The 24,272-nt window shown below is 44.5% G+C and overlaps 1 protein-coding gene across 4 annotated transcripts in view; it reads left to right on the top strand.

The window, feature by feature from the left end:
- The first annotated feature begins 568 nt into the window (after window positions 1-568).
- slc25a26 (solute carrier family 25 member 26) overlaps window positions 569-24,272 on the top strand; it is an 82,948-nt gene continuing 59,244 nt past the window's right edge. For all 4 annotated transcript variants that reach the window (XR_013935288.1, XR_013935289.1, XR_013935290.1 and 1 more), the window contains exons 1-5: window positions 569-724; window positions 3,116-3,272; window positions 5,298-5,422; window positions 12,566-12,670; window positions 13,984-14,031. Coding sequence is in view for 1 of the 4 variants with exons in the window: in XM_080461677.1 (XP_080317803.1) it covers window positions 692-724; window positions 3,116-3,272; window positions 5,298-5,422; window positions 12,566-12,670; window positions 13,984-14,031 (468 nt within the window). In the remaining 3 variants the exon portion in view is untranslated. The remainder of the gene's footprint in view (window positions 725-3,115; window positions 3,273-5,297; window positions 5,423-12,565; window positions 12,671-13,983; window positions 14,032-24,272) is intronic.

Raw genomic sequence — 24,272 nt, forward strand, 5'->3', positions numbered from 1 at the left:
AAAATGTAATCACGCTGCATACACATTTGTTCTATCTTGTTATCTACTAAATGTTATAATTATTATTATCAAGCTTTAAAGCTGCAAATGTTGTTTGAAGTTCATTTAAATGGTGAGAGGGAGTGTCATGCTTTATGTTCGTGTGTTGTAGTATTTGAGATTGGTCAGGAGACTCCGCTGCTTGGTCTTATCTTGGTCTTGGGATGCTCAGGTCTTGGTCCTGACTCGGTCCCAGGTGGTTCTGACCACAATACTAATGAGTACATGCAAAAATATGATGAAAATTACAAATACCTTTAATGCAATAAGAACATTTCTTACTCCATAAAAACTGTAAGGACTTCAAAATATATGTTTTTATTATTCACCTTTACTCACATCAGTTCACATGTGTGAGTCATAAATGATGTGTATTTTAGAATGTATATTTGAAAGTATTTCTATATGATAATTCTGCCTTATACTCTGCCCGAGAGTTTCTGCACTGCTAAAAGTAAAAAGTTTTCACTTTTTAAACAAACTTCAGACGTTGCGCCGCTCTTGTCACGCACGGTGACGTCATGCGGAAGCGACGTACCAAGATGGCGGCGCCCTTGACAGGCATGTTTTGGTTCCTGTGAAGTGTCAGACATGAACAACAGCTGCTTTTTTACGGGATACAAGATCGAGAGGGAACATTTGTGAGAGGAACATGGACAGACAGGAGTTCGTCGCGTCACTTGTGGTAAGCAGGAGGTTTCTCTTCACCTCAGAGTCGTGCTTTAAACAGAGTCAGCACATCAACCTCTGATCATCTTATACTGTGTGTGCAGCACCTGTGATCCTTTCTTGTAGATGTCCACAGTTTTTACAGCAAACTATGTTTAGGGATGCAGAGGTTGCCTTTGTTGCGAATTATGTGACATAATTATGTGCTAGCAAAAGAGAGCTCCCAAATTTATTTATATTGCGTCATTTAGAATGGGAATTCACAGTGCTTTACAGGACATTAAATAAATCCGTGAAAACAAAGTGATTAAGAAAGGCATAAATAGCGAATAAAAGCAAAAACTTTATCAAAATGACGGTAATAAAGTAAGTGCAATCTATTGTTTACTGAAAAGCATCAGTGTGTCAACAATCTTCAGTTGATCAGGAAGTTTGTTTCACAGGTGAGGAGTGTAGGAACTAAAAGCTGCTTCACCTTGTTTGTTTCTGCCTCTCGGAACACTTAGTGAATCTCTTTTATGAGGACCTCAGAAAATGTTTCATATTCTTTTGGTAAATCTGAGCTGTATTGAGGCCTGAGACCATTCAAATGTTTATACACATGAAGTAAGACTTTGAATTTACGCACAGGCAGCCAGAGTCATCACCAGTGACGTGCAGTCAGGGGAGGCAGGTGAGGCAGTGCCTCACCTGCCATCATGGAAAGAAAAAAAATGTAAAAAGAAAAAAAATTAATTAAATTGTTATATGTATCCAGTGATTATACTATAAAGTTATTTTCCATTTAACTTCACCAGTTTTAGATTATTTTTATTCAAAATCGCTGAATTTTCACATTTACCGTTCAAATACTGAGAAGAGACTTGCGGTGAGGCAGCAGCCAGCTGAGCCTCACCATGGATTGCGCAATGACTCGGCTAACTGCTGGCCTGCTGTGCAGTGAGACCGTATTGCTATCTCTCTGTATGTCGCAATTAAAATGTTCAAACACTTTTGCTATATGAATTATATTATAAATTTCCATAGTTTAGTTAACTGAGGTATATAATGTACAGTGTGTTTTGTCAACAACTGTATGTGTGTAACGTGTTTCTTGTGCTGAGCAATCATAAAACGGCTGCGAAGACGCACTGGGTGAGGCACGCAGTTCTCCTGCCTCATGGTAGAGGGCGCTAGTGATCCCAGGGATCCTTCTTGCGACTCCTCGGCTGCAGAATAAGTGACAACAAGCTACAGTTAGCAAGTCAAGTGCAGCGGCAGCGATCGTTTATTTTTTCCTCTCGACTTCATTTATAAGTAAAGGTAAGACCATAATAACTTTTTTTTTTATTAAATGTGCTTTTTTGTGTGCTACAGTTCGTATGTGTAAAGAATGCTGGTATGAGCTTTTAAACATAACCCGTTAACTGCTGCCAATCAAATGGTGAATAAGATACTCTTTAGGGTTCATATGTTTGTAAATCTGACTGTGATGAAGTCAGTGCCTCACCAGCCATGAACCTCACCGCACGTCACTGGTCATCACCAACACAGAGAGGCCTCAATACATCTCAGATTTACCAATAGAATATGAAACATTTTCTGCAGATGTCTGACAGATCTTTTCTTTTTTTTCCATTGAGACCTGTTAACACACTGTTAAAATAATCTAGATTAATGAAAATAATTGCATGAACAAGTTTCTCTGAATCGTGTTTGGTCAGAAATCCTTTAATCTTTGAAATATTTTTCAGATGGTAGTAAGCTGATTTTGTTTTTGTCTTAATGTGGTTGTTGAATTTGAGGTTGGAGTCCATAATTACAGACACATTGTTGGCTCATTATGACAACACATTTTTGTGTGTCTGCTGTTTTGACTGAAAGAAACAAGTTGTCTTTGTTTTTATAGCTTACATCATGATTAATGTGTAAGAGCTCAACACATCTATTTTATGTCATTTGTCTGAATATATATATGGCACATAGGGAGACCATTTTAGGGTTGGCTGCATAACAATGTTAAAATAATATATCCTAGTTCTTGTTTTTGTTCTGGTTCCGGTTCATCTGTCTTCTAAAGAGTTTTATCCTTTTATTGTGGCCACCCTAAGGCACACCCGTGCAATATTCATGCTGTCTAATCAGCATCTTGATATGCTGCACCAGTGAGAAGGGATGGATTATCTCGGCTCACTAACACAGACTTAGACAGATTTGTCGAAAATATTTGAGAGAAATAGGTCTTTTGTGTATATAGAAAATATTTTACATCTTTGAGTTCAGCTCATGAAAACTGGGAGCAAAAACAAAAGTGTTGGGTTTATATTTTTGTTCAGTGTATATGAAAGAGCAGAGCTCTGGTGCATATGGTACATACACAGGTGTATATTGTATGGAGGTGTCTCACAGAGTGTGTGTCTCTCTCCAGGCTGGGGGCTGCGCGGGGATGTGTGTGGATCTGACCCTGTTCCCCCTGGACACCATTAAGACCAGACTTCAGAGTCAGCAGGGCTTCTACAAGGCTGGGGGCTTTAGGGGCATCTACGCCGGAGTCCCATCTGCCGCTGTCGGCTCCTTCCCCAACGGTAAGCCCGTCAGCGCAGTACTCGAATACACTTCCACTGCTAACTGCTGCTCCCAGAGGTGCAGAGCAGACAGCCCAGATCGCCAATGAGGAGTTTGTACTCTGCTCGTTGTAATATTTTCAGAATAACTCTCGCGTCAAATGTTGTTGTTTTTGTAGCTCGACCATATGGAGTCATTTTCTTCACACCAATTAAGGAGTTAAAGTCCAAATTTCAACACAAGTTCGCACAAATTGGAGTTATTTCTTCATCGTTTTGCAATCATGTGACCAAATAAGCAGACCTGATTAAAATGTCTGCTTGTTTGTGATCCATAAAAGTCATTTCTCATTAAAACGTTTCATAAATGTCGACATAAACAGGCAAAATACAAAACAACTTACGACTGAAATCAATTTTCATGATTGAAATATGTTCAGAAAATCACAACTCAATCATGTCTAATAGGGAAACATTAAATCTTCATATACATGAATTTAGAAAATAAGGTGCTTCAGATCAACGCTTAACCACTTTAATCGCTCAGGTGTATCAAAAACAACAACTTTTGACAGTAAGACTCTATGTTTGATAAACTGTGACGTCAACATGTCAACTAAGAAGCTCTCTTAAAGTGAAAAATAAATACTTATTATGATATTTCTCGAAGAAATCAACACGTTCTTTAATCTGAAATCAGTTATTCTGAATAAACATGATTTAGATGTAGAAGGTCTGCAGAGATCATTTATTGAAATTGATTCTCTTTATAAGCAAGAATTAGAGCTCATGTCCGCCCACAACATCCCAGATTTACCTGCATAATATTTGATAACCTGCTCACTGGTTTACAAAACCAGTAAGTCAATTCTGATCCCAAAAACTATCCAACAAAAACACACTGTTATCTTATAACCACAAAACCTGAATTCACTTCAAACTCTTAACAACAAACGATTAAACAACCACAACAAGTCTGTAAAGGAATTGTGTGTGCGTGTGCATTTTTCTTTTCCAGCTTTGACAGAAAACGTTCCTTTGTCATTTCGAGCTAAAACCAAACTCCAATGCTTTGATTTGTTCGTCACAGAATATTAATCAGCCACCGGAGAAGAAAAAAATATCAAAACACTGTCGTGCTCCAGCTCCTCAGGTGTGCTGACATTTGGCTATTTTTTTATTTATTTTTTTAATAATAATACTGTGACCCAAATATTTCTTTTCTCAGACATAAATCACAATTTCAAGACATCAGTATGGGAGGTTTTTACACAAATATTCTGATCTTATTTTAGAGCGGTTTTAATAAACAGTCTTGAGGTTTAGATGCGTATGAAGCGATCTGTTTGACTTATTTTTGATGGTTTAATGCACTTTTGATTTTGAAGATTCATTTTTTTGAGCAGTTTAGAGCATTTTAGTCATGAACTTATGATTTGTGTGTTTGTCTAAATGTATTTGTTTGGAGTGACTGTGGAGAGCAGGGGTGTCAAACATTAAGCTGATTGACCAAAACCGGCAAAAATCAAATCAATGATTTCTTTGAAATTTTATATTTTTTTTTTACCATTTTCTTGGTGGCTTGGCGGACCAGATTAGAGCCTCTTGCCGGCCAGTTTAGCCTATTCGCCATGTTTGATACTCCTGGTTTACAGGTTGGACTCTGCACCAGAGCTTCAATTAAAACACAGTGACTCAAAAAGTCCTTCTGTCATTCGTATCCATGAATGAAAGAATATTTACAAAAACGTAATGTAGGTGAGACACAAAGATCTACAGTCAATTTAAAGTCGACAGTAATCATTTTTAGTCCAAGTTGGAAACTCTTTTTTCATGACACACACACACTTCACTTTCTTTGCTTTTACATCTACTATAAGTGCACACACACACACACACACACACACACACACACACACACACACACACACACACACACACAGACACGCCTCGGCTTCCCCCCTGTCAGTGGTAGTGAGGGATATTAATTGCTCTATGCTGGTTGACTAATGGGCCTTAAATGGCTGTGGTTCTGCTTGGTTTCAGCCGCTGCTTTCTTTGTCACCTACGAATGCACCAAGTCCCTCCTCGGCAGCGGCGGAGCCGTGGCGGCGACGGCGCACCACGCGGCACCTGTCACTCACATGCTGGCCGCCTCCCTGGGAGAAATCGTGAGTGTTCCCGTGCCTCGTCCCTCCCAGCATCCCATCTCTTCTCACACGAGTTTGGAAGAGTTTCTGTTTGCGTGTTTTCTTTCCATCTTCAGCAGCCCCAGCTGTCTTAAGCACTTGTTATTACTTCCCTGTCTTCCTGCCCTTGTTGTTTCTTTCCCACCACTGTTTGTCCCCAAACGATGTGCCTCTTAATGTTATTGCCTTTTATATTTCACAGGCCACTTTTTGAAGGGGAGGTTGTGGGGAGGTGAGTATGTGGTTTTGGCTGTTGGCCTCAGGGTCCAGCTGGGTGAGTTAAGGGGGCTTCCTCGGGCCTGTCCCTAAACCCCCACCCCCCCAGCACCCCACCAGCTGGGTAAATAAGACCTCATTACTGCCTATTGACTCATCTACTTTCCCAGCTCAGACCCCCAGACTCTGCCAATTTAGTCCGGGGAATTTGGGCTCGAAACCAACAAGGAGCAGCGCAATTTCCTCAGCCCATCCCTCCCCCCCCACCTCCCCTTCCCCCGTCATTGGCCGTGCATCCCATAGTCATTCCAGCCACATGGGGGCCGATGGGTATTCACAGTGGCACGAAGGGGAGCCGCAGAGAAGTGGCAGTTTATGGAAAGAAGGGGACCCCTCCCGCTGTACCCCAGGCTGTCTGCGAAATGCTCGGTCTTCAGTATTCATGACTTTTTGGAGAGATGTAATCTGGCCAAGTTTTGCATGTTTATGGAAGGGGATTATTCCACGCCTTCGAACCCCACAGACAAGCTCGCATTCAGAAGGTGTCCCATATTGTTTCAAGCCTCCTTCCCGCATTAGTCGATCCAGATAGCACTTAACAATCAGAGCAGTTTTTTTTGTGAAGCTCCTCATCGCTGACATGGTGCACATGGATGTGAAAGGTCAGGCAGAGGTTGCGACTACCTTTAACCCCGTTCTGGATTTGAGTACATCAAAGGCCCAAATCCTCCGAGCGGAGCTGAGCAGAGCCGGGGCGGCGCCCAACCCCCCCCACTCCCCCCACATTCTGGCATCTGGGTGCGTCTTGTTCAAAGACAGTAATCCTGAGGCTTAGCCTTGAAAGGCCTACCCTCGCCATGCCCCGAGTCGTATGCAGAGCCTGAACGTTTGCGCCGTGATGCAAGAGCTGCCACATACGAGGCGGGTTCTCCTCAGTCACTGTGAACGACTTTCAATTAAAACGTATTGCATCAGAATAGTGGCGGAAGCTTCAGCTGCAATGGACATTTGTTTAACTTGTTGGTGAGTACACAGAAAATGAGTCAAATCCAGAATAGTTTACTGTTGAGCCTGTTGCATTATAATAAAGTTGACTGTTTCTGTCAGATGCTACAGACAATAACACACCGTTCGAGACCTTTGTCTGTGTCAGTGTCTTTACGCTGTAGTTTAATACCAATCTACCATTTTTGATGACATAATGAGGTGAAGTTCCTTGTACTATGACCAAGCCAAACTGCCTAAAGCACAGCGGAAATGAGAAGCTATTGTTTTGTTGCTTGCTCTGAATGATTAAGTGACGATAATAACAACATTGAGGTGCAGGTTTATTTTCCAATTGTCCTGGTTTTCTGACCCACCACCTATGCCTCTGGTAAAATGTGGGATGATTTTACAGTTTTTGAATTTACTGGATTGAGTGCTGGAGTTTATTGTGTCAGTATCTTGCTTTTGGTTTTTTGCTTTATTATTACTACTTACTTCACCCCATCGCTCCTGAGAGGAACGAAGGGTATCCACAAAAATGTGCCACTCCAAACGATCTTGAGTTAATCTGGTGTTTCTGGTTACCCTTCAGCTCTTGACGGCTTTTATGTCGCTATTGACAATCTTCAGCTTGATTTTAAGACTTGAGTTTGTGGATCTCCATATCGGTCTTAGCAAAAGAAAAGCAGATCTAGTTTGAGCAGTTCTTGCCCACACATCTTTTTCAGAACCACCATCAGTAGACATCTGACTCGACAGCTAAAAGAAGGGCTTCCTTTTCCAAGGTTATGGAGTTCTGGATGGTGTTGATTTTCATAACCTTAGTCTTCCTCCTTCTCCTCTTCAAACCTGTTGGCTTTGACATGTTTGATATTAGGCTATATTTAAATGACAGTTTTGTCTGCAAAAACATAATCCAATCATTATTTCTCATTCTTTCGGTCATCTATAAAACGTTTGGGTGATCTTGTCCTCATTCACATTGTCTGATCGTCACGTTGCAACATGCACGATTGTATACTAAACGTTATGTTATTACAGACCAGTCCAAGTTGTTTTCAGTGTTTATACCATTAAATCTTTCATTAGTGGGCTTCATATTTTTTTATATTACATTCAGAAACAGCTGAGGGCATGCATGGGTATTTGTGAGGGTAATTAGAGTAAAATTAGGGGCCAATGTCTTCAGTGACTGCTGGGCATCACTTTGTTTGTGTTCAGTTTTATGTGGTTTTTATGCATTTGTGCCTCTTGACTTCTGGCTTGTTCTGCCTTTAGCTATAACGTGATGAAGAATTTATGAAGAGGAATTCAATCCCTCGTCAACATGTGACATTTAGTTTCGAAAGTAAGCACGTTCTTTTCTGTGCGTCTTGTCTGAGCGCTTTGTGTTTTACTTGATTTCCTCAGTTTGGTGTGTATGTCTGCAGTGCAGCCAGCTGCTGGTGGGATGTGTCTCAAATGTGCGGCAGCGCTTCAGGGGGAAACGCAAGCTCGATGTGTCGGTGTAAATTTGCAGTTAACTGCATTTGCTGGAACCTCTTTTAGCATCGAGAAGGAGAAGTAATAATTGTTCATCCTGCAAGTCATCAATAGAGGATTAGATTACCTCATCTCTCACTTCTGACTAAGGCCCCGTTTGTACAACAACACTTTCAAGTGAAAAGGGAAAACTTCCATTGCTTTTTGAGGGTCGGGGAAAACAAAAGCTTTCTGATACGCGGCTACTGCGCATCAGTAAATAGTTCTTCTACATATCAGTGGATGGACAATAAGAGCAATGGCGGCCCCAAGAGTGTCACGGCTTCCAGTCCATTTTCTCTTGGGACTTGGTAGTTTTATAGTTGAGAGTCACTGTAATAAGAATCCAACTTAATCGTCTGTCAATAAGAATGTCCTTGTATTTGGCATTGTCGATGTGTATAGTGTATTGTTCTCTGTGCACATGTGTGTGTCTTTCATTAAAAAAGCAAACAACTGGACCAACACGTGGCCCTACATGCTAACTATATAGTTTTCAGCGATTCTTCCATTGATGTGTAAAAGAGCATCGTTGTGAAAATGTCGGTGTGTAAATGTGAAATTTTTCTGAAACCAAAATGCAAAAATGATCAGTTTTCACGTTATCTTGTAAATGGGGCCTGACTCTCATTGTCCGAAGCAAATCGTGAACGTTCAATAAAGGAGAATTTCATCAGCATTATTTTTCACATTGATCTGCGTCGGCTCGGTTTGTGTTGGAGTCGTTTACCAGCTTGTCTTTCTCTCACGGTGTGGTCAGACTCCCACTCACAAGTCAGCAACTTCTTATCTGGTCCCCGACTCATGATCCATTCCTCAAGAGTCCATTTAGTTGTGTTTTACCAACTGTTTCCACTCCGCAGCAGAAGCTTTATGCGACTAACTGCTTTGCTAATTTCATCAGGGGGGCCTCCCTCTGTGGACGACTTGGCACTAACTTACAAGATGTGGACTTCAGTGGACGTCTGCTCTGGTTCTGCCAGAGGGAGACGTGGCTCACATTTGAGTCTGCGTAAAGTTTGAAAAAGGAATCCAAAGAAGCGAAGTCTTAAGTCGAAGCAGTTTTTATCTTTAGAGTCAAGTCTACTGTTGAGCAGATGTTCTTCAGTGGGGCCACAAAGCATTCAAGCCCCATCACAGTGCTCATCCCTATACGAAATGCTTTTGAGAATTACAACATACAGGAATTAATTGCTTTGAAATTTTTTTTTTTTAAATTTAAATACCAAGAACTAATTAAATCCTCCATTAGAATTCTGGATCGCAGGTGGACGTACCTCAGAAACTTGTTTTTCAAACGTCATAATTAATCCCACTTCTGTATTAACCTACTTCATGCATGCATGGCCACACTTTGAAAGAAAAGCAGGACAGACAGAAAGAAGGACAGCACGGGGGGGGGGCGGGTCAGAAGTTGTACAGAGAGAAAGGACCGACGAGGGTTGAGACAATGAGAGAAATCCTCCCGCCCGCCCCAACAGGCCGAGTGTCACGGTGTTTGTGCGACTGCAGTGGCAGGACGCTCCCATAAAGAATGTGTAAGCTGATGGCGTCTGTCAGGCTCTAGCAGGCTGTTATCCAGCCATTAGATCAGATTTATCTTCATTCCCATTCGCTCGACGTCTGCCCTGAAAGCTCATTTGTCAAGGCCAGGCGGCGGGCTTTTCTCGCATCTACAACACCCCCCCCTATCGCCCCCCCTCCTCCCGTCTTCAACGCCACTCGTCTACGGGAGGATGTACTGGAAAATACAGTGTGACATGACAAGATAGGGGGACAGTAAGAAAGAGCGTGCACAAGGGAGGACTTTTCTTTGGGTGACGTTGGTGTTTGGGGGGGGGAGAAACTGGCAGCCACTTAACTTGGCACTGAGAAATAATCCATGCATCGCCATCGAGTGGCGACACGCTCGGTGATTTATTGGCTGTTGTTTCAGAGTTGGAGACATGCAGTGTCCTCATCCCTTCCCTTTTTCTCCATGACCTTTTCTTCCGTCCTTTATCTCTCGTCGTCTCTTTTATTTCAGGCTTCTTGGCGCGCTGTCGCATCCTGAGCGTCAAAATCTAAACCCCGCGGTTCTGCGCTTGTCTTGCTTGTTAACTTTTGAATTGGAATAACAAATTTGACCTTGTGCTCATCAAAAGGGGGGGTGGAGGTAGAGTCTGCTCATTTCCCAACATTTTCCCAATTCTCAGCCACTCGTAATTACAAATAAAACCAAATAGTTGAAGCCTGTGTGCTTTTCTAACTTGTTGTTATTGTCTTGGTGCCAAATGGAAATGCTGGTCCTGACTGACCACTGTGTTTTGATGGCCATGAGCACTGAAAGTGTGGATGAGGGGAGAAGAAGTTTGGGGATTTAATGAGTCCCGCCTGTGGATTGATTCACTGGCTATGCCCATAATGTGCTGTGAGTCTCCGCTAATTTCCCATTCCTTCCCGCGGTTTGCCCCATGATTGAGCGTCGGCCCCGTACCTTGTTTTTCATGCGGTCCGGCGCCAGAAATTGAAAACACGCTCAGACATTTGGATTAACGACAACGGGCTGCCGGAATCTGAAAGGCTTCAATCACAAGCAGGCGGCCTCCTAATGAAGGCTGCTTGACGAATCCAACAGCTTGTAAATAAAGATAAATGGAAACAGGAATTTCAAAAGACTGCCAATGGATTCATAATATGTTTCCATGCCAGAGGAAGGCAATGCGAATCAAGGACAAAGTAGGTGAGGAGACAGATGTCTGTCTTCCCATAGCTCTCTTCTAAACATGAGATCACAGAGTTCTTTTTTTCCACCTCATGCTGCTGAAATTACTCCTCTAAAAACAATGTCTCTAATTTATTTGGCATAATCTTCCTCTCGTCCCAACCTTCCCGCTGCCGTGACAGTGGAGGAAAGGCCGTTTTAACGCCCAGTCTCCCATCCAATTACGTCCGTAATTACTTGTCATAGCCACTTTCTTTCCATTTAGCTGCCTAAACCGGCCCTTTGGAGGATTGTTTTGGGGGCAAATACGACGCACACTGTGTAGTCAATGATAAGTCCACTGAAATGAGATCTCACACATAGACGTAGTTGGAGGAGGTGCCAGCGTCTCCACTTGGTGGTAGTGTTGCACCACGATTCGGTCAGAGTGGACCGCTGTCATTCTGATCTCAAATCAGTGAACGTCTCATAGAAACTCAGTCAAGTTGTTTTGGTTTTGTTCTTCAACACTGACATTGAGGTTGATGTAATAATTGTCGAAGGACTGAGAATTGGTGAAAGTCTAGAGTGAAGGTCTAAAACCCTAAATATTCTGTTGTTTTTTTAGAGGCAAAAAAGTTTGAAGATTCCACATTGCCCAGCCCGGCTGAGCATGTTGGAGAGAAGCAAGAGGTGTCCCCCCCCCCCCCCCCCCCCCACCGCCGCCACAACTTCTTTGCCCAAACTCTGCATCAGTATGGAAAAGGGAAAAGGATGCATTTCATCTCTATTGCAAGTGCCTCCATCACTCTTTCTTCCTTTGCGTCCCACCCTGCGCAGCGGCACCGTAGCGAGGGTGGCACTGGCAGACTGGCATCTGTGTGACTGAGGGGAGTCACAGCAGGGGGAGGCGGCTCACCAATCGCTCTGCAAGATTGCTTGCCGTTAGCCGGCGTTTCCACTCCGATGCAGGATAAATGGGAAATCAAGTCGCCAGGTGGGCAGCTGTGCCTGCCCGCCTGTCTGCCTGTAGGACGATGGGAGTTATGAAGCATAAATATTCATGTCTATCTTCACTAGCTGTTGGCAGTCCATATTTTTGTTGACATATGGCGGATGGGCTGCAACTTGAGCAGGGAGTGTGGCTGCTGAGGTGTGCATGTGTGCCGGGATCCATCAGTTGCCTTCGATGGAAGCACTGAGTCCGGGACACTGATACAGTCGGCCCGGTGACCTTTTACAGACGCGACAACTGTTGCTCTCGCGACGAGCCCACTCTGCGTCCCACTTTAATTGGCTCTATTGCAACCAAACCAAAGCAGCCATTAGCCTGCCAGCTTGATGTAATTGCTCTCCTCACACGGTGCCATATCATGGCCGGCTGCCACGCAGTGAAAACATACAGAAGGTGATGTCATGTACAGTGAGAGGATGCCAAAGGGAAAGTCGTGTGTGTGTGTGTGTGTTGCTGTTGTGGTTACTTACACATGCGATATAATTGCTTGTCTCCTCCGTGGAGACAAACATAGAAGTGCTGCAGAAGGAAAATCTGTAAATTCTAGTGCGTGCATGTGCATATAAGGTGTTTACGCTGTGTGACAATTCCCCATATTTTTCAATTTCTCATAACAATACAAGTATATTAAAAGCAAATTAAACGAGACATTGTGTTACCTGTCTTTCTTTTTTCATCCGATTGTGTTGCCTTCGTCCTACAGGTGGCGTGTCTGATCCGGGTGCCCACGGAGGTGGTCAAACAGAGGACACAAGCCTGTCCCTCATCCTCCACCTACAACATGCTGCTGGCTACACTCAGAGAGGAGGTGTGTGGTGACAAGCCAAATGACACTTTTAGCTTTCTTCATGGTTATTGATATTATTACACACTCCGAGTCTAACTGATCAGCCAGAAGGCAGTTTGTAGTTGACGATCACCCAGGTTTTAAATAAATTCAGCCTTAAAATAGAACATGCAGGCACATTACAGGAGTTCACACACTCAAGCAATTTCTGATGGCACAGGTGATGTTGGCTGTTTAAAAAAGTAATGGTCCACCTATGAAACACTGCTAATGTGGCAGTAAGAGTAATTAGAACAAAAAGAAAGAATGTGAGAGAGACATGCTGTCTCTCTCTTTGTATTAACTTGGTCATTTTTTCATTTGTTATGTATTTATTGGAAGTATGAGTCCAATTTGTCACAAAGAATTTCTAAAATACTTATTGAAACCAGATGCTGCTTGAATAATTGTTTGTGCTGTAGCATTAACATGCAGCAGTCACATTTTAACTGTCAACAGCAAATGTTGATTTGTTGATTTCATCAATGTGCAGAAGTTGCTTTCGACTTGTTCTTACTATAACTCTTTACTACTGACCCTACTCCCCAACTTAATCCCCTCTTTGATTTAACCTTTAGAATCTAACTGTTAAACAAGCTCCTATTTAACCTGCGGTCAAGTTCTGGCATGCATGCATGCATATCATAATAACTTCCAGACAGCTTGTATCATGTAGTAAATTCAAAAACTAACCGGAGGATGACAAATAGACCTTTACATACATGAACTCATCATGACTTCTGCAGCACCACCAGCCAATCACAGACGACGTGCACAGTTGAAAAACTAATACTAATGTGTGAGCAATGACTTTATGTGGGTGAATGTTGCAGAAACACTCACTCACTGGGCATTTTTTGGACAATTTTACAGATGAAAAATACAAATAAATCCAGTCAATCCCGCCATCAGAAGGATATTAAGATGTAACCTAAATTTAAAAGGTTTGACACATTAGAGGTTTATTGTTGGAGAAGTATACATTCTTTTTTTTTTTTCTTAAATACAACTCTGCAAAGCTATCAGGACTAATTTGAATGCAGGACGCCATTGGAGGCAATGAAGGCTGAACTCACGAGAATAACCAGATTTATTAAACTTGAATTTCTCTCTGGTCATTTGTTGCAATGAAGTATTGGATCTTCAGAAATATTTGTTTTTGCGTTCTTTGTGTTTTTGCCGTAAATTTAATTCTCGTTTTATCCTTTTTTAAACTGAGGCAAACCGACATTTACTGAATTAATCAACCTGAATGAGCTCCTGAATGTATCTGTGATGAATGTGTTTTGGTGCAGGGAGTTCGAGGCTTGTACAGAGGATACGGCAGCACAGTCCTCAGAGAGGTGAGTGTTTCCCCTCTCTGCCTTTAATTCCTTCTTCATTTCTTTGTTTCTGTGTCATCCAGCAGCGAAAGTGATGACTTCCTATAATTCTTGCACTAAAGCAGATCTCACAACTGTTTCAGGTAATTGCAAAGTGCATCTTACAAATTCCCCCTAAAATCCATTTCAGTAGTTTATACTAGAAACAGCAATTCATCCAATAAAAGCCGTCTTTTGATCTTTTTTTTTTTTCTTTTCTTGGATTGATATCGAGCCTTTCCACTCATCTGATTGAAGACATTTTAATTTCTCTTGGGGTTTATTGAAGTTGGGAATATTGATTTACAGTTTTTTTTTCTCCTCGCTCTCTTTCCATCTCAGTCAATTACTTGTTGGAGATGCACCGGCTCCTCTTAGAAGTACATCTGATTAATTAATGCAATTAGTTGCGTTATAAATGCAAAACAAAACGGGGATAAATGAGCAAATGACTGCACTCCCTTGATGGCCTGCTCACCTTTTTGTAATGGAAAAGCTGCTTTAGTTCTTTGATTCATGATCCCTCCCTTGTTTAATTGCACCTGCAGTGCATGATAACACAAAATAATCGTGGCGCTCTCTCAGCTTTCCTCACCCGCTAAGTTTTAATAGTTCTGGGAAAGATAACAGGGAAAGCGAAATAGAAGTATATGAAGGTGACACCATTCTTTTTTTTTTTTTTCTTTCTTTTTTTTTTGTGGGGTGGGATGGGGGGGTGCTAGGGCGTAATCTAGTCCCCCTCTGCTGTGCTAGCCTGTACTTATTTTCTGCCTCACTAAACTGATGTTATTCACGCAAATTCCATCTGGACAGCCGGGGAAAAAAAGGACAACAAGACACTGTGATTTCTCCGAGGGGCTCTGAATAAATGAATACATTTGGAGGCTGGCGCGCGTCTCGTGTGCATACTAACACCGGCAGATGAAACACGGCGGCGGCAGCGGCGGCGGAGGCAGGGGTTTGGGTACGGGGGAACGGCGAAGGATGCTCGGCGGTGATTGGCTTTGACGTGTGTCAGGAAGGTAATTCATTTTCTCCCGGCCTCCGTCGCTTTCCGCCCATCGCCTTCCTTCGGCCAGCAGACTCTGTCAAGATAAGTTTGTTTACGTGGTGCCCCTCTCCTGCCGCCTCACTAATTGGGATCCTCCTTTTCCATGCTATATATTCATCATACAGCTGTTAGAAGGTGTTCCCGGTGTCACATTAGTGGAGGATGTGTGAGGATCCATGTGGGGAAAAGTTTGAGGGAAGAGTGCACCTTTCACAGGTTTGCCCACCGGGGGCCTTAAGTTGTACCTGAAAACACTTCTCTAAACCCATCCACTAATAGGCATTAAACTCTTTTTGCTTTTGCACCACATTAATCTTGATCGCGGTGAAGCCTTTCTTTAAAAGAACCTGTCAAGTCGTCTGCTGAGTCGGCATCTTTCGGGTTCCAGCTGAACGGAGCGAGAAATCGATGAGATTCAGATTGGGTTGAGGAAAATTGTGCAGTGAAAAATGACTTTATCCTACGCTTGAAAAAAACCAACAACTAAGTACTGGTAATTAACCCCAGTCAGAATTTGTTTTGCACTTTTAGTAACGCATTGAGGTCTCACATATGAGACTGGTGATATGTGATCACCTCATGAAAACACGCAGGATTATCATCCCATTGTGATCGTGACTCTAGTTGTGTGACATCGTCTTTTTCCTCTCCTCTTCATTGTGGATTGTACTCAGTGTTGGCACTAGATGGCGTGCTAAGATTAGCACTCTTGCTCTCTCTCTCTCTCTCTCTCTCTCTCTCTTACTCTCTCTCTCGCTCTCTCTCTCTCCCTCTCCCTCTCTCATCATTACCAATCCAGCCTTATGACATTTATGCACTGCAGTTAGTGAGTTTTTTATGGCAGGCCCTTTATTTTTCCTGCTCTAAAGAGCTGTGAGGTGATCACAAATTTGATCCAAACTGCTACAATTTGAGCCGAAGTAATGAGCCTGCGTTGGGTTATTAGATAGTAATTTAAGCAGCGAGGTGGTATGAGGGTTGTAGGAATGACGAGTGTAAGTGAAGCCGACAGCGTCGGCTCAGGCACCTTGAGCATTGTCTAATTGACTATAACACAGATATCCCACACACACAGTCCCGAAGCCACTTCCTCCCCGTTTTTGAACATTTAACTCGAGAAGCACACAGACAATGAAGGTAATTGAGTCAGCAAAGCAAGAGTGAAGTTCAATATTAGGCTGTCTTTGCAGTTCCAGTGCTGCATATAGTTTCCTTAATCTGATCTCAAAGTTTCTTGCCGAGGTCCAGGATCTGGCTGCAGGGCTTATGAAACACCTCTCCATCCAAGCTCCTCCCTCACCGTGCCCCTGTTTCCCCTTTATCCGTCTCCTCCACAATCCCCCCGCTGATCCCCCTCTCAGCTTCCTCCATCAGATCGTTCGGGCCCGAGGAAAGAGCCGCTAACTCAGGTCTTAAACTGATACCGGCGGTTCAGATGACACATCACGGACTCTGACGTTTCCACAGCTGTGGTTCCTTTTGGAAATGTTTCCACTTTGACTCAGAGACGGCTGACAAGAGGAAGACGAGATGAACTACAGAGTGTCTTTGTCAGGTTTTTCACCATAATCCTCCCGGTCGACCTCAGCTGCAGTTTCTTTCACTCTGGAAACTTTTGTTTTGGGGGTCTAGACTAAAGAAAACCTTGTCTCACTCAGTTTGAGTTGGTCTGAAATTAAATTGATTTCTGAACATCCGATCATTTTCTATTCTAGTTCTACATTTCGTGTTTACTACCTTCTTAGACATTCTAAACAAGTGATAAGTGCATCGCCAACTTACCTAAAGCCACTTGTTTACCCTCCAATGACTGGATTTGGCAATGAATAGTTGTTGACTCGAGGCAAGAAGGTTCAATACTTTAGTACTTGAGCTGAAATAACAAAGAAGTCATTAACTACCATCTTTTAATCAAAGATCATGCTGTTCCTCCAGGTATTGCAGCAATGGTTTCAGTCCCAGATGTAACACGGAAACCAAGCTCCTTTATTGCTAATCAAATAGCACGGGGACGCTAAACGCTGCAGAAACTGCAGTCCAAGTCTGTTTACTCAACAACATTTTCAAGTAATAATAGAAAACTTTCATTGTGTTTTGGATGTCTGTTTCCACAACAACAGTGCTCAGTGCCACTTAAAATGCAACTTTCTGAAAATGGCTCCCAAGGTAGAATTTTTTGAAAACACACCCAAGCCAAACTTTTTGAAATGACGCGACTGCGTGTGCACATCACAGCCGTCGTAAATAGTTCTTCCACGCACCCACAAGTAGACGGACAATAACAACAATGGCGGCCTCCAGAGTGTCATGACTCCCAGTCCCCAAAAAAACCAAACAGTACCCACTGGTAGCCCGACATGCTAACTATATAGTTTTCTGCGTTTGTGCCGTTTCCTTGTAAACAGACATCATTTTCAAAACGTTGCGTGTAAATGCGAAACTTTTCTGAAACATACACTCAATGATGTGTTCTTTACATGACAACGTTTCAAGTGAGAAGTTCTTAAGCTAACATTTGTCATAAGAGCGGCGGCCAACAAGATTTGAGATGTAAAAATGTACGAATTTTAAGGACCAGCTTTGCAAACTTGGCAAATAACTTTTGATTTATATTATACAAACAGTCTCCTGAGTTATAGTTATGAGAAATGCATGTGTCAGTGTTTGTCACTGTTGACAGGACAGAAATATGAGTTGAAGGTGCGCTCACAACTGTCATTAAAGTCTTTCCATGAGTAAGCGGTCAGCGCTTACGGCCCATTTGTGGAATCGCAAACAAACCAACATCCAAACTGTGATGCACAACAAACAGCAGACCTGGATTGCGTATAAACTCAGTCTTGGTCCACCTTCAATCCGAGCGCTGGTGTGCTGGCAGTTGAAGTCTTAACGCAGCACGTAGTCTCGTTCAGAAGAGAAAATCATAATTGATGAATGCAACAGAAGAGTTTCTTTTCTTTTTTTTTCTTTGACCCATTTTTACATTTTTTGAGCTTTGTGATTGGCTTCTGAGATGTTTACAAAAACGCCACCTTATTACATTCAGTCTGGCAGACATCACCGATGCAGAAGTTATCAAATAGTAATGTGCGAATCAATTAAAAAAAAAAAAAAAAGTTGTCTGTTTGAGTGTGTTCTTCATTCACAGGACAAAGTTACTATGAAGTTTACAACTTATATTATGTTATGTTTTTGACTAGTTTTGCCTTCTTTAAAAAATATTCTATTCATCTTGGGTTTAATGTCTTGTCCATAATAACTCCATTAATCCATACATCAGTCATCAATGCCATTTCATCCAATTCTTGAAGGACAGAGCTGATTCCAGGTAATGATGGGTGAAGGCAGAGTAGCCAACACACCACTGCATTGCTCTCTCTAATAATAACAATAATAATAATACTTTTAAAAATGTAATTATCGAGCAGGTTTTCGATAACTCAAAGATGCTTTGTATTGAAGAATGCTAAAAAAACAACCTTTGGGTGGATTGAAAGTCAGTAGTATCGGTCATGATTACCTTTGTCCCTTCATTTTCCCATTCAGTTCAGTTTTTTTTAAACAAATATCATCATCTTCAGGGCTCCTTTACCGAGAAACACCCAACATTTAAACAAGCAATAATAGGTGATGATGGAAAGACAAAAACACCTGCAGACTTAGAGAGGGAGACTTTCTGTAGAACCATTATGCTTGTATTATGTTTAAAAATCGAGTGTGAGAGTAAAGCAACCTGTGATCAGAGTGAGATTGTTTTGTTTTCTATTATCAGCTTCAATTTTAATTAGAAAAAAAAAAAACAGCGCTACAAGTATGGACACAGTCGGTGTCGGTTCATCTCTCTGACTCACTGGGTGTCTCTTATTTATTACTTTCTGAACAAGAGAAGCTGTGTGTGGTTCTGCACACAGTGTTTGTGGATCAATGTTTACTCTCAGCTCAGTTGCCGTTGGACCGTACATTGAGTTATGACCATCACGGCCCATACACAGCAGTGAGGGGTTTCTGCTGCTGCTGCAATGCTGAAGGGGAAACAACCCCCCCCCCCCCCCCCCCCCCCCCCTCAGCTGGCATGCAGCAGAGCAGAGGTGACCCCTGCATAGCCCTTTATCTAGAAAGGAGTTTCTTTTTTTTTCCCTTCAACTGTTGCTGATGCAGGTTTCAAAGAGAGAGGTGAGGGGAATCACTCTAATATCCTGCCTCAGTGTGCGCTGATCCATGGAGGCTCAGGTTTAAACACCCTCATACGACAGACGGAATAGAAAGGGGGTGGGAGAGGAAAGAAAGGCAGGGGAAGCAAAGGCTGTTTATTTTCTCCTGCGTACGTAAAGGCAGGATTTGTGTGACACGTGTAAACGAATGACGGCTTCCTCCTGCTTTGTGTTTTCAAGTTGGCCCCTGTCAGAGCAGCTGCCATTAGTCTCCTCCAGCCAGACAGTAAAATAACTCTTTTAAATAAATTTAACACCGAGAACAGCTTAACAAGAATAAATTCAATAAAATGGAAAATATTACAAGACTGCACTGGGAACCAAAGAAAATATAAGGCTGTTGGTTGAAACTGGAGTGGAATACCCACAGGCTGGAGGACTGGAGTGACTTTGCGTTGCAGTTTTCAGCTACAGTCTTACAAGAACTACTTTTTAATTAATCAAAAATATCTATAAAGGCTCGGCATGGCTTGCCTTTTGATATGCCATCCTGTGTTTTGAAGAGTGCGGGCTACTGGTGCTACCTTATCTGTTGACTCAGTGATCAATGAGTAGTTGAAGATGGATGAGAGAACCTGTTGTCCATTGACCTCCGTAGAGCTGATCCTTGACATAACTTGACCCAGAGAGGAGTGTTTGTGTGTTTGAATCGGCAGTGAGTTCAAAGAAAGACCTTGTGTTTCTGCCAAATGATTATATGGTTACCTCCTGATTTTGTCAAGGACATTTTCAAAAGCTCCTAATTTAACTGAGTTCTCTGTGTGACCTTTGTGAGCTTTACTTGTTGCGACGTCTCTGGTGTTTCACTGATTTAAGGTTCCTCTGCTGTGCGGATCAAAGAAAACCTGTAAGCTTATCTCGGCATGCTCTGATTAAAAGGTAAAAATCCTCAAAGTAAAAGTTTGTGGGAATGAATTCAAGACCTGTCGGGTGGGGGGGAGAAACAGGTGAGGCGGGAGAACGTTCAAGAACGACAGCTTCCCAGTCCACCGATTTGCCGTTCCTGACTTTCTTAGGCAATCTCGTGCACCGAGAGAACGCCAACCGCATCTACACATCCGTGGTGGTGGGAGGATGTGTAAACGCCCTCGCGCTGTTAGATTCCGGGTCCGAAATAAGCCTAATGTGTTCAGCCACCTTCGCCGAGCTTGCGAGAGCTCTGCTGTCTCTTGGAAAGCCACTGCAGGTCGAAGCTTGCAGCATTAACATCAGAAGCTTCACTCAGGACACTTCACCCATCACCCAACGCGTCTGGGTGGATGTCACTTTCCAAGAGATGTCTTTGGTGCATCCCATCTATGTCACCACGCTGGACACAGAACCATTACTCATTGGCCAAGATCTCCTTAACCGATTAGCCCCACTGATCGATTGCCGTCGCGGGTACCTTTGGGCCCAAGTACGCAACCCGACTCGAATCGGTCCAGACATGGACCCTCCCTCTTCTGACAGCATGAACGCTGCCATCGAGTCCAGAAGTTCTAATCCCATGTGTACGCCTTCCAAAGAATCTGGCTCAAACACCCCTCTTGTCATGCTCCCTGACGGCCAGCAGTCGCGGCAGTCTAGGAGCTATCAGTCTCTGAGAGAGCATCCATCATTCCTATGCGCACTGGCGAACGATGGATCTCCACTATACAATCCCCACATCGTGGGGGGGGTACACCTGAATGGGACCTTGGTCCCAGAGACACTCTTGGCTCTGTGGTCAGAGAAATCTGCCATTGATGCCGATCTTCTAAAGGATCTGTGCCAACACAACGCACTCCTTGTCCAAGTGCAGCACAGCCATCGCCTGCTTGCTGCAGGGTCGCCGCAGACACTAATCAAAGCAACTGGTGTATGTGCCCTCTCCGTGCAGATAGGGCAGAAGAAAGCCATGCACTATATGAGTGTCGTCCCGCAGCTCCGCCCTCCTTGTCACATAGGAGCGGATCTCCTTGTCAGGCTTGGAGTCCAGCTGGACGCCGTGAACCAGGTTTTGTGGTCACTGGCGAGCGCGGACACGCAGCATCTGACGACCGAGCCGGAGCAAATGGCATCCGGTCAGACGATCCCGCAGGCGTGTCACGCTGCTAGTGAGTTGGAAGCCACAATTCCAGCACGGACAGCCGGGTTCCCAATCCGTCTCGCACTGCTCAAGGGGCAGAGGATGCTTGGCCCACAAGCATTCTTTCAACCCTTACCGTGCTTTTCTGACCTTTGCCTGACAATTTGTGGCACACCCCTTCTAGAGCTAACCAACCGCTCAGCCTACCTGCTAGTCCAGAACCTGACCCACAATCCGGTTCAGGTGAATGCGGGAAAACCACTAGGCGTCTTGGTCGACAGCTCATTTCACGACTTCGAGCTCAGGGTGCCCGTCATTGGCGACCTACCTCCATCCCTCATCAGGGACGAGACACTCGACAAGGTGTTGTACACGTTCCCCACCCGCATGATCACCATTGCTCGTCACGAAGCCCTCGCACAGGAGGCAATCTGTGGTTCAACCCTCAGCACCGAAGGTGACATGATAGTGTACGCGCTGGCGACTCAACCAGAAAGTGCTGAGAACCCCGGTGGGCAGCCAGGGTCTGCACCGGAGGAACCGTACTCTGGTTTTGAGTCAGAGATTGAGCAGCAACTTGAAAAAGCAGATGCTCTCACGACACGGGAACAACGAGAAGCACTCAGAAATGTTTTCCGCGAATTTCAAGCGATCTTTGCTAGGGATGCACATGATTGTGGGGTTACAGACCTTCACCTAGTGCGCATTCCTACCGACCCAATGGCGCCACCATCCTTCGTACGCCAGTACAGAATCCCGCTGGCTGCCTATGAATCCATCCAGGAGATCCTTGACAAACTGCGAGAGAAGAACATTATCCGAGAGTGCAACTCGACGTACAACTCGCCAATCTGGCCAGTATTAAAACCCACTGGTAAATGGCGGCTTACCATCGACTATCGCCCGCTGAACAAACAGGTTCCTCTTTCTCGCTGGCCCATGATCCACCTGGATCAGGAGCTGGCCAAAGTAAAAGGTGCTCGTTTCTTTTCCACAGTCGACGTGGCAAATGGATTTTGGACCATGAAAGTGGATCCATCTGACCAGTACAAACTTGCTTTTTCCTTTGGCAACCGCCAGTACACCTGGAACCGGTGCCCATTCGGCTACTCAAACTCACCATCTGAGTTCAACATCTTCCTCCACAAAGCGATGAGTGACGCCGCCGCCCGAGGCAACCTCATCTATGTGGATGACATCCTCATGAGAAGCTGCACCTTTGAGGAGCATTTAGCCGAGATAAGACACGTCTTGAACCAGCTCCTGGCGGCAGGCGCCAAACTGGCACTTCGCAAAGGTCAGTGGTGCCGTACCAGGGTTGAATACGTGGGGTTAACAGTTGGCGCTGACGGAATCGAACCCCAAGCGGGGAGGATTCGCGCCATCCAAGACATCAAAGCCCCAACTAATGTGTCAGAACTGAGGAGCTTTCTTGGGGTCTGCAACTACTCCCGTCAATTCATCGAGGATTATGCGGACATTGCCAGACCCCTCACAGAACTCCTCCGCAAAGACAAGGCCTTTGAGTGGGGAGCCCCCCAAGAACAATCCTTCCGCCTCATGAAGGAGAAACTCTGCGTGGCACCCTGTCTGGCGTACCCAGATAAGGACAAAGAGTTCCTCCTTGAGGCAGGGTTCTCTGCTCAATGCCTGAGCGCGGCTCTGGCACAGAAGTACGACACAGACAAGAGAGTCGTGGCCTACGCCAGCCGACCTCTTAGCAGTGTAGAGATTAAGTTCTCCGACTGTGAGAAATCTCTCCTCGCCACCGTCTGGGCTGTGGAGCACTTCCGCAGCTACATTGGGGGTCAGAAGGTGACAATCGAAACCTGCCATCAACCAGTCTCTTTCCTGAACAGCCAACGTCTCAGGGAAGGACGCGTGTCCAACAGCCGCATCGCGGCCTGGATGATGGCACTCCAAGGTTATGACATCGAGGTTAAATACGCACAAAACCACAAAATGGCTTTGGGCCAAGGTCTGGCTGCGTGCCAACATTGTGACTGTGAGGGACAGTCCAACATCCAACCTCTCCAAGTCAAGACACAGACCCTCCCTTCCAATCATCATTACCATGATGAAAACATCTGTGACGGCATGCCGAAAGTCTATGTCGATGGTTGCTCTTTCCACCACGACAGCCAAATGAGGGCAGGCGTGGGCATTGTTTGGGTCGGCAGAAGCGAGGTGCCTGATCACTTCCAGCTGGGTCCGAAAACCAGTCAGTACGCCGAAATCGCAGCAGTGGTCATCGCCCTCCAGCAAGCAGCTGGGCAATCCATCAGACAACTGGTGATTTGTTCTGATTCGAACTATGCCCGCCATAGCTTCATTTCGCACTTCCCCACGTGGAAAGCGAATGGCATGAAGAATGCCCGGAACAAAGACGTCAAACACGCCGAGCTGTTTTTGACATGTGACCAGCTCGTCACTGACAAGGGAATGACTGTGTACTGGAAAAAGGTCAAGGGTCATTCCCAAGTTGAAGGACCCGACAAAGCTGGGAATGATGAGGCTGATCGCTTAGCCAAGCTGGGGGCAGAACAGGGTAGGCCTTGGGAATTCCGACACGAGTGGCTCCCTCCTCAACCGTGTGGGGTCAACGCTATCACCCGCAGGCAAGCGCGAGAGAGGCAAGAGGGTGCCGACGCTGACGCACAGACACTTCACCTCGGACGCAAGCCAAGTGATGCAGACCTGATCGCGATGCAGGAACAAGACCCCGTGCTCGTGATTGTCCGACAGCTGGTGGAGGACCTGTACACGGACGGGACCCCACAAGCTCCAGCGGGCAGCCCAACCGAACTGAAAGCCTTCTTCCGCGAGCTGCCACACCTGACGCTAGAGAAGGGCTTGTTGGTTCACACTAAAGGCCAGGGTCCCACCCGTTGGGTGGTTCCCACCGACCACA

This window comes from Lipophrys pholis (genome assembly GCF_963383615.2).
Source record: "Lipophrys pholis genome assembly, chromosome: 4".
NCBI lineage: Eukaryota > Metazoa > Chordata > Actinopteri > Blenniiformes > Blenniidae > Lipophrys > Lipophrys pholis.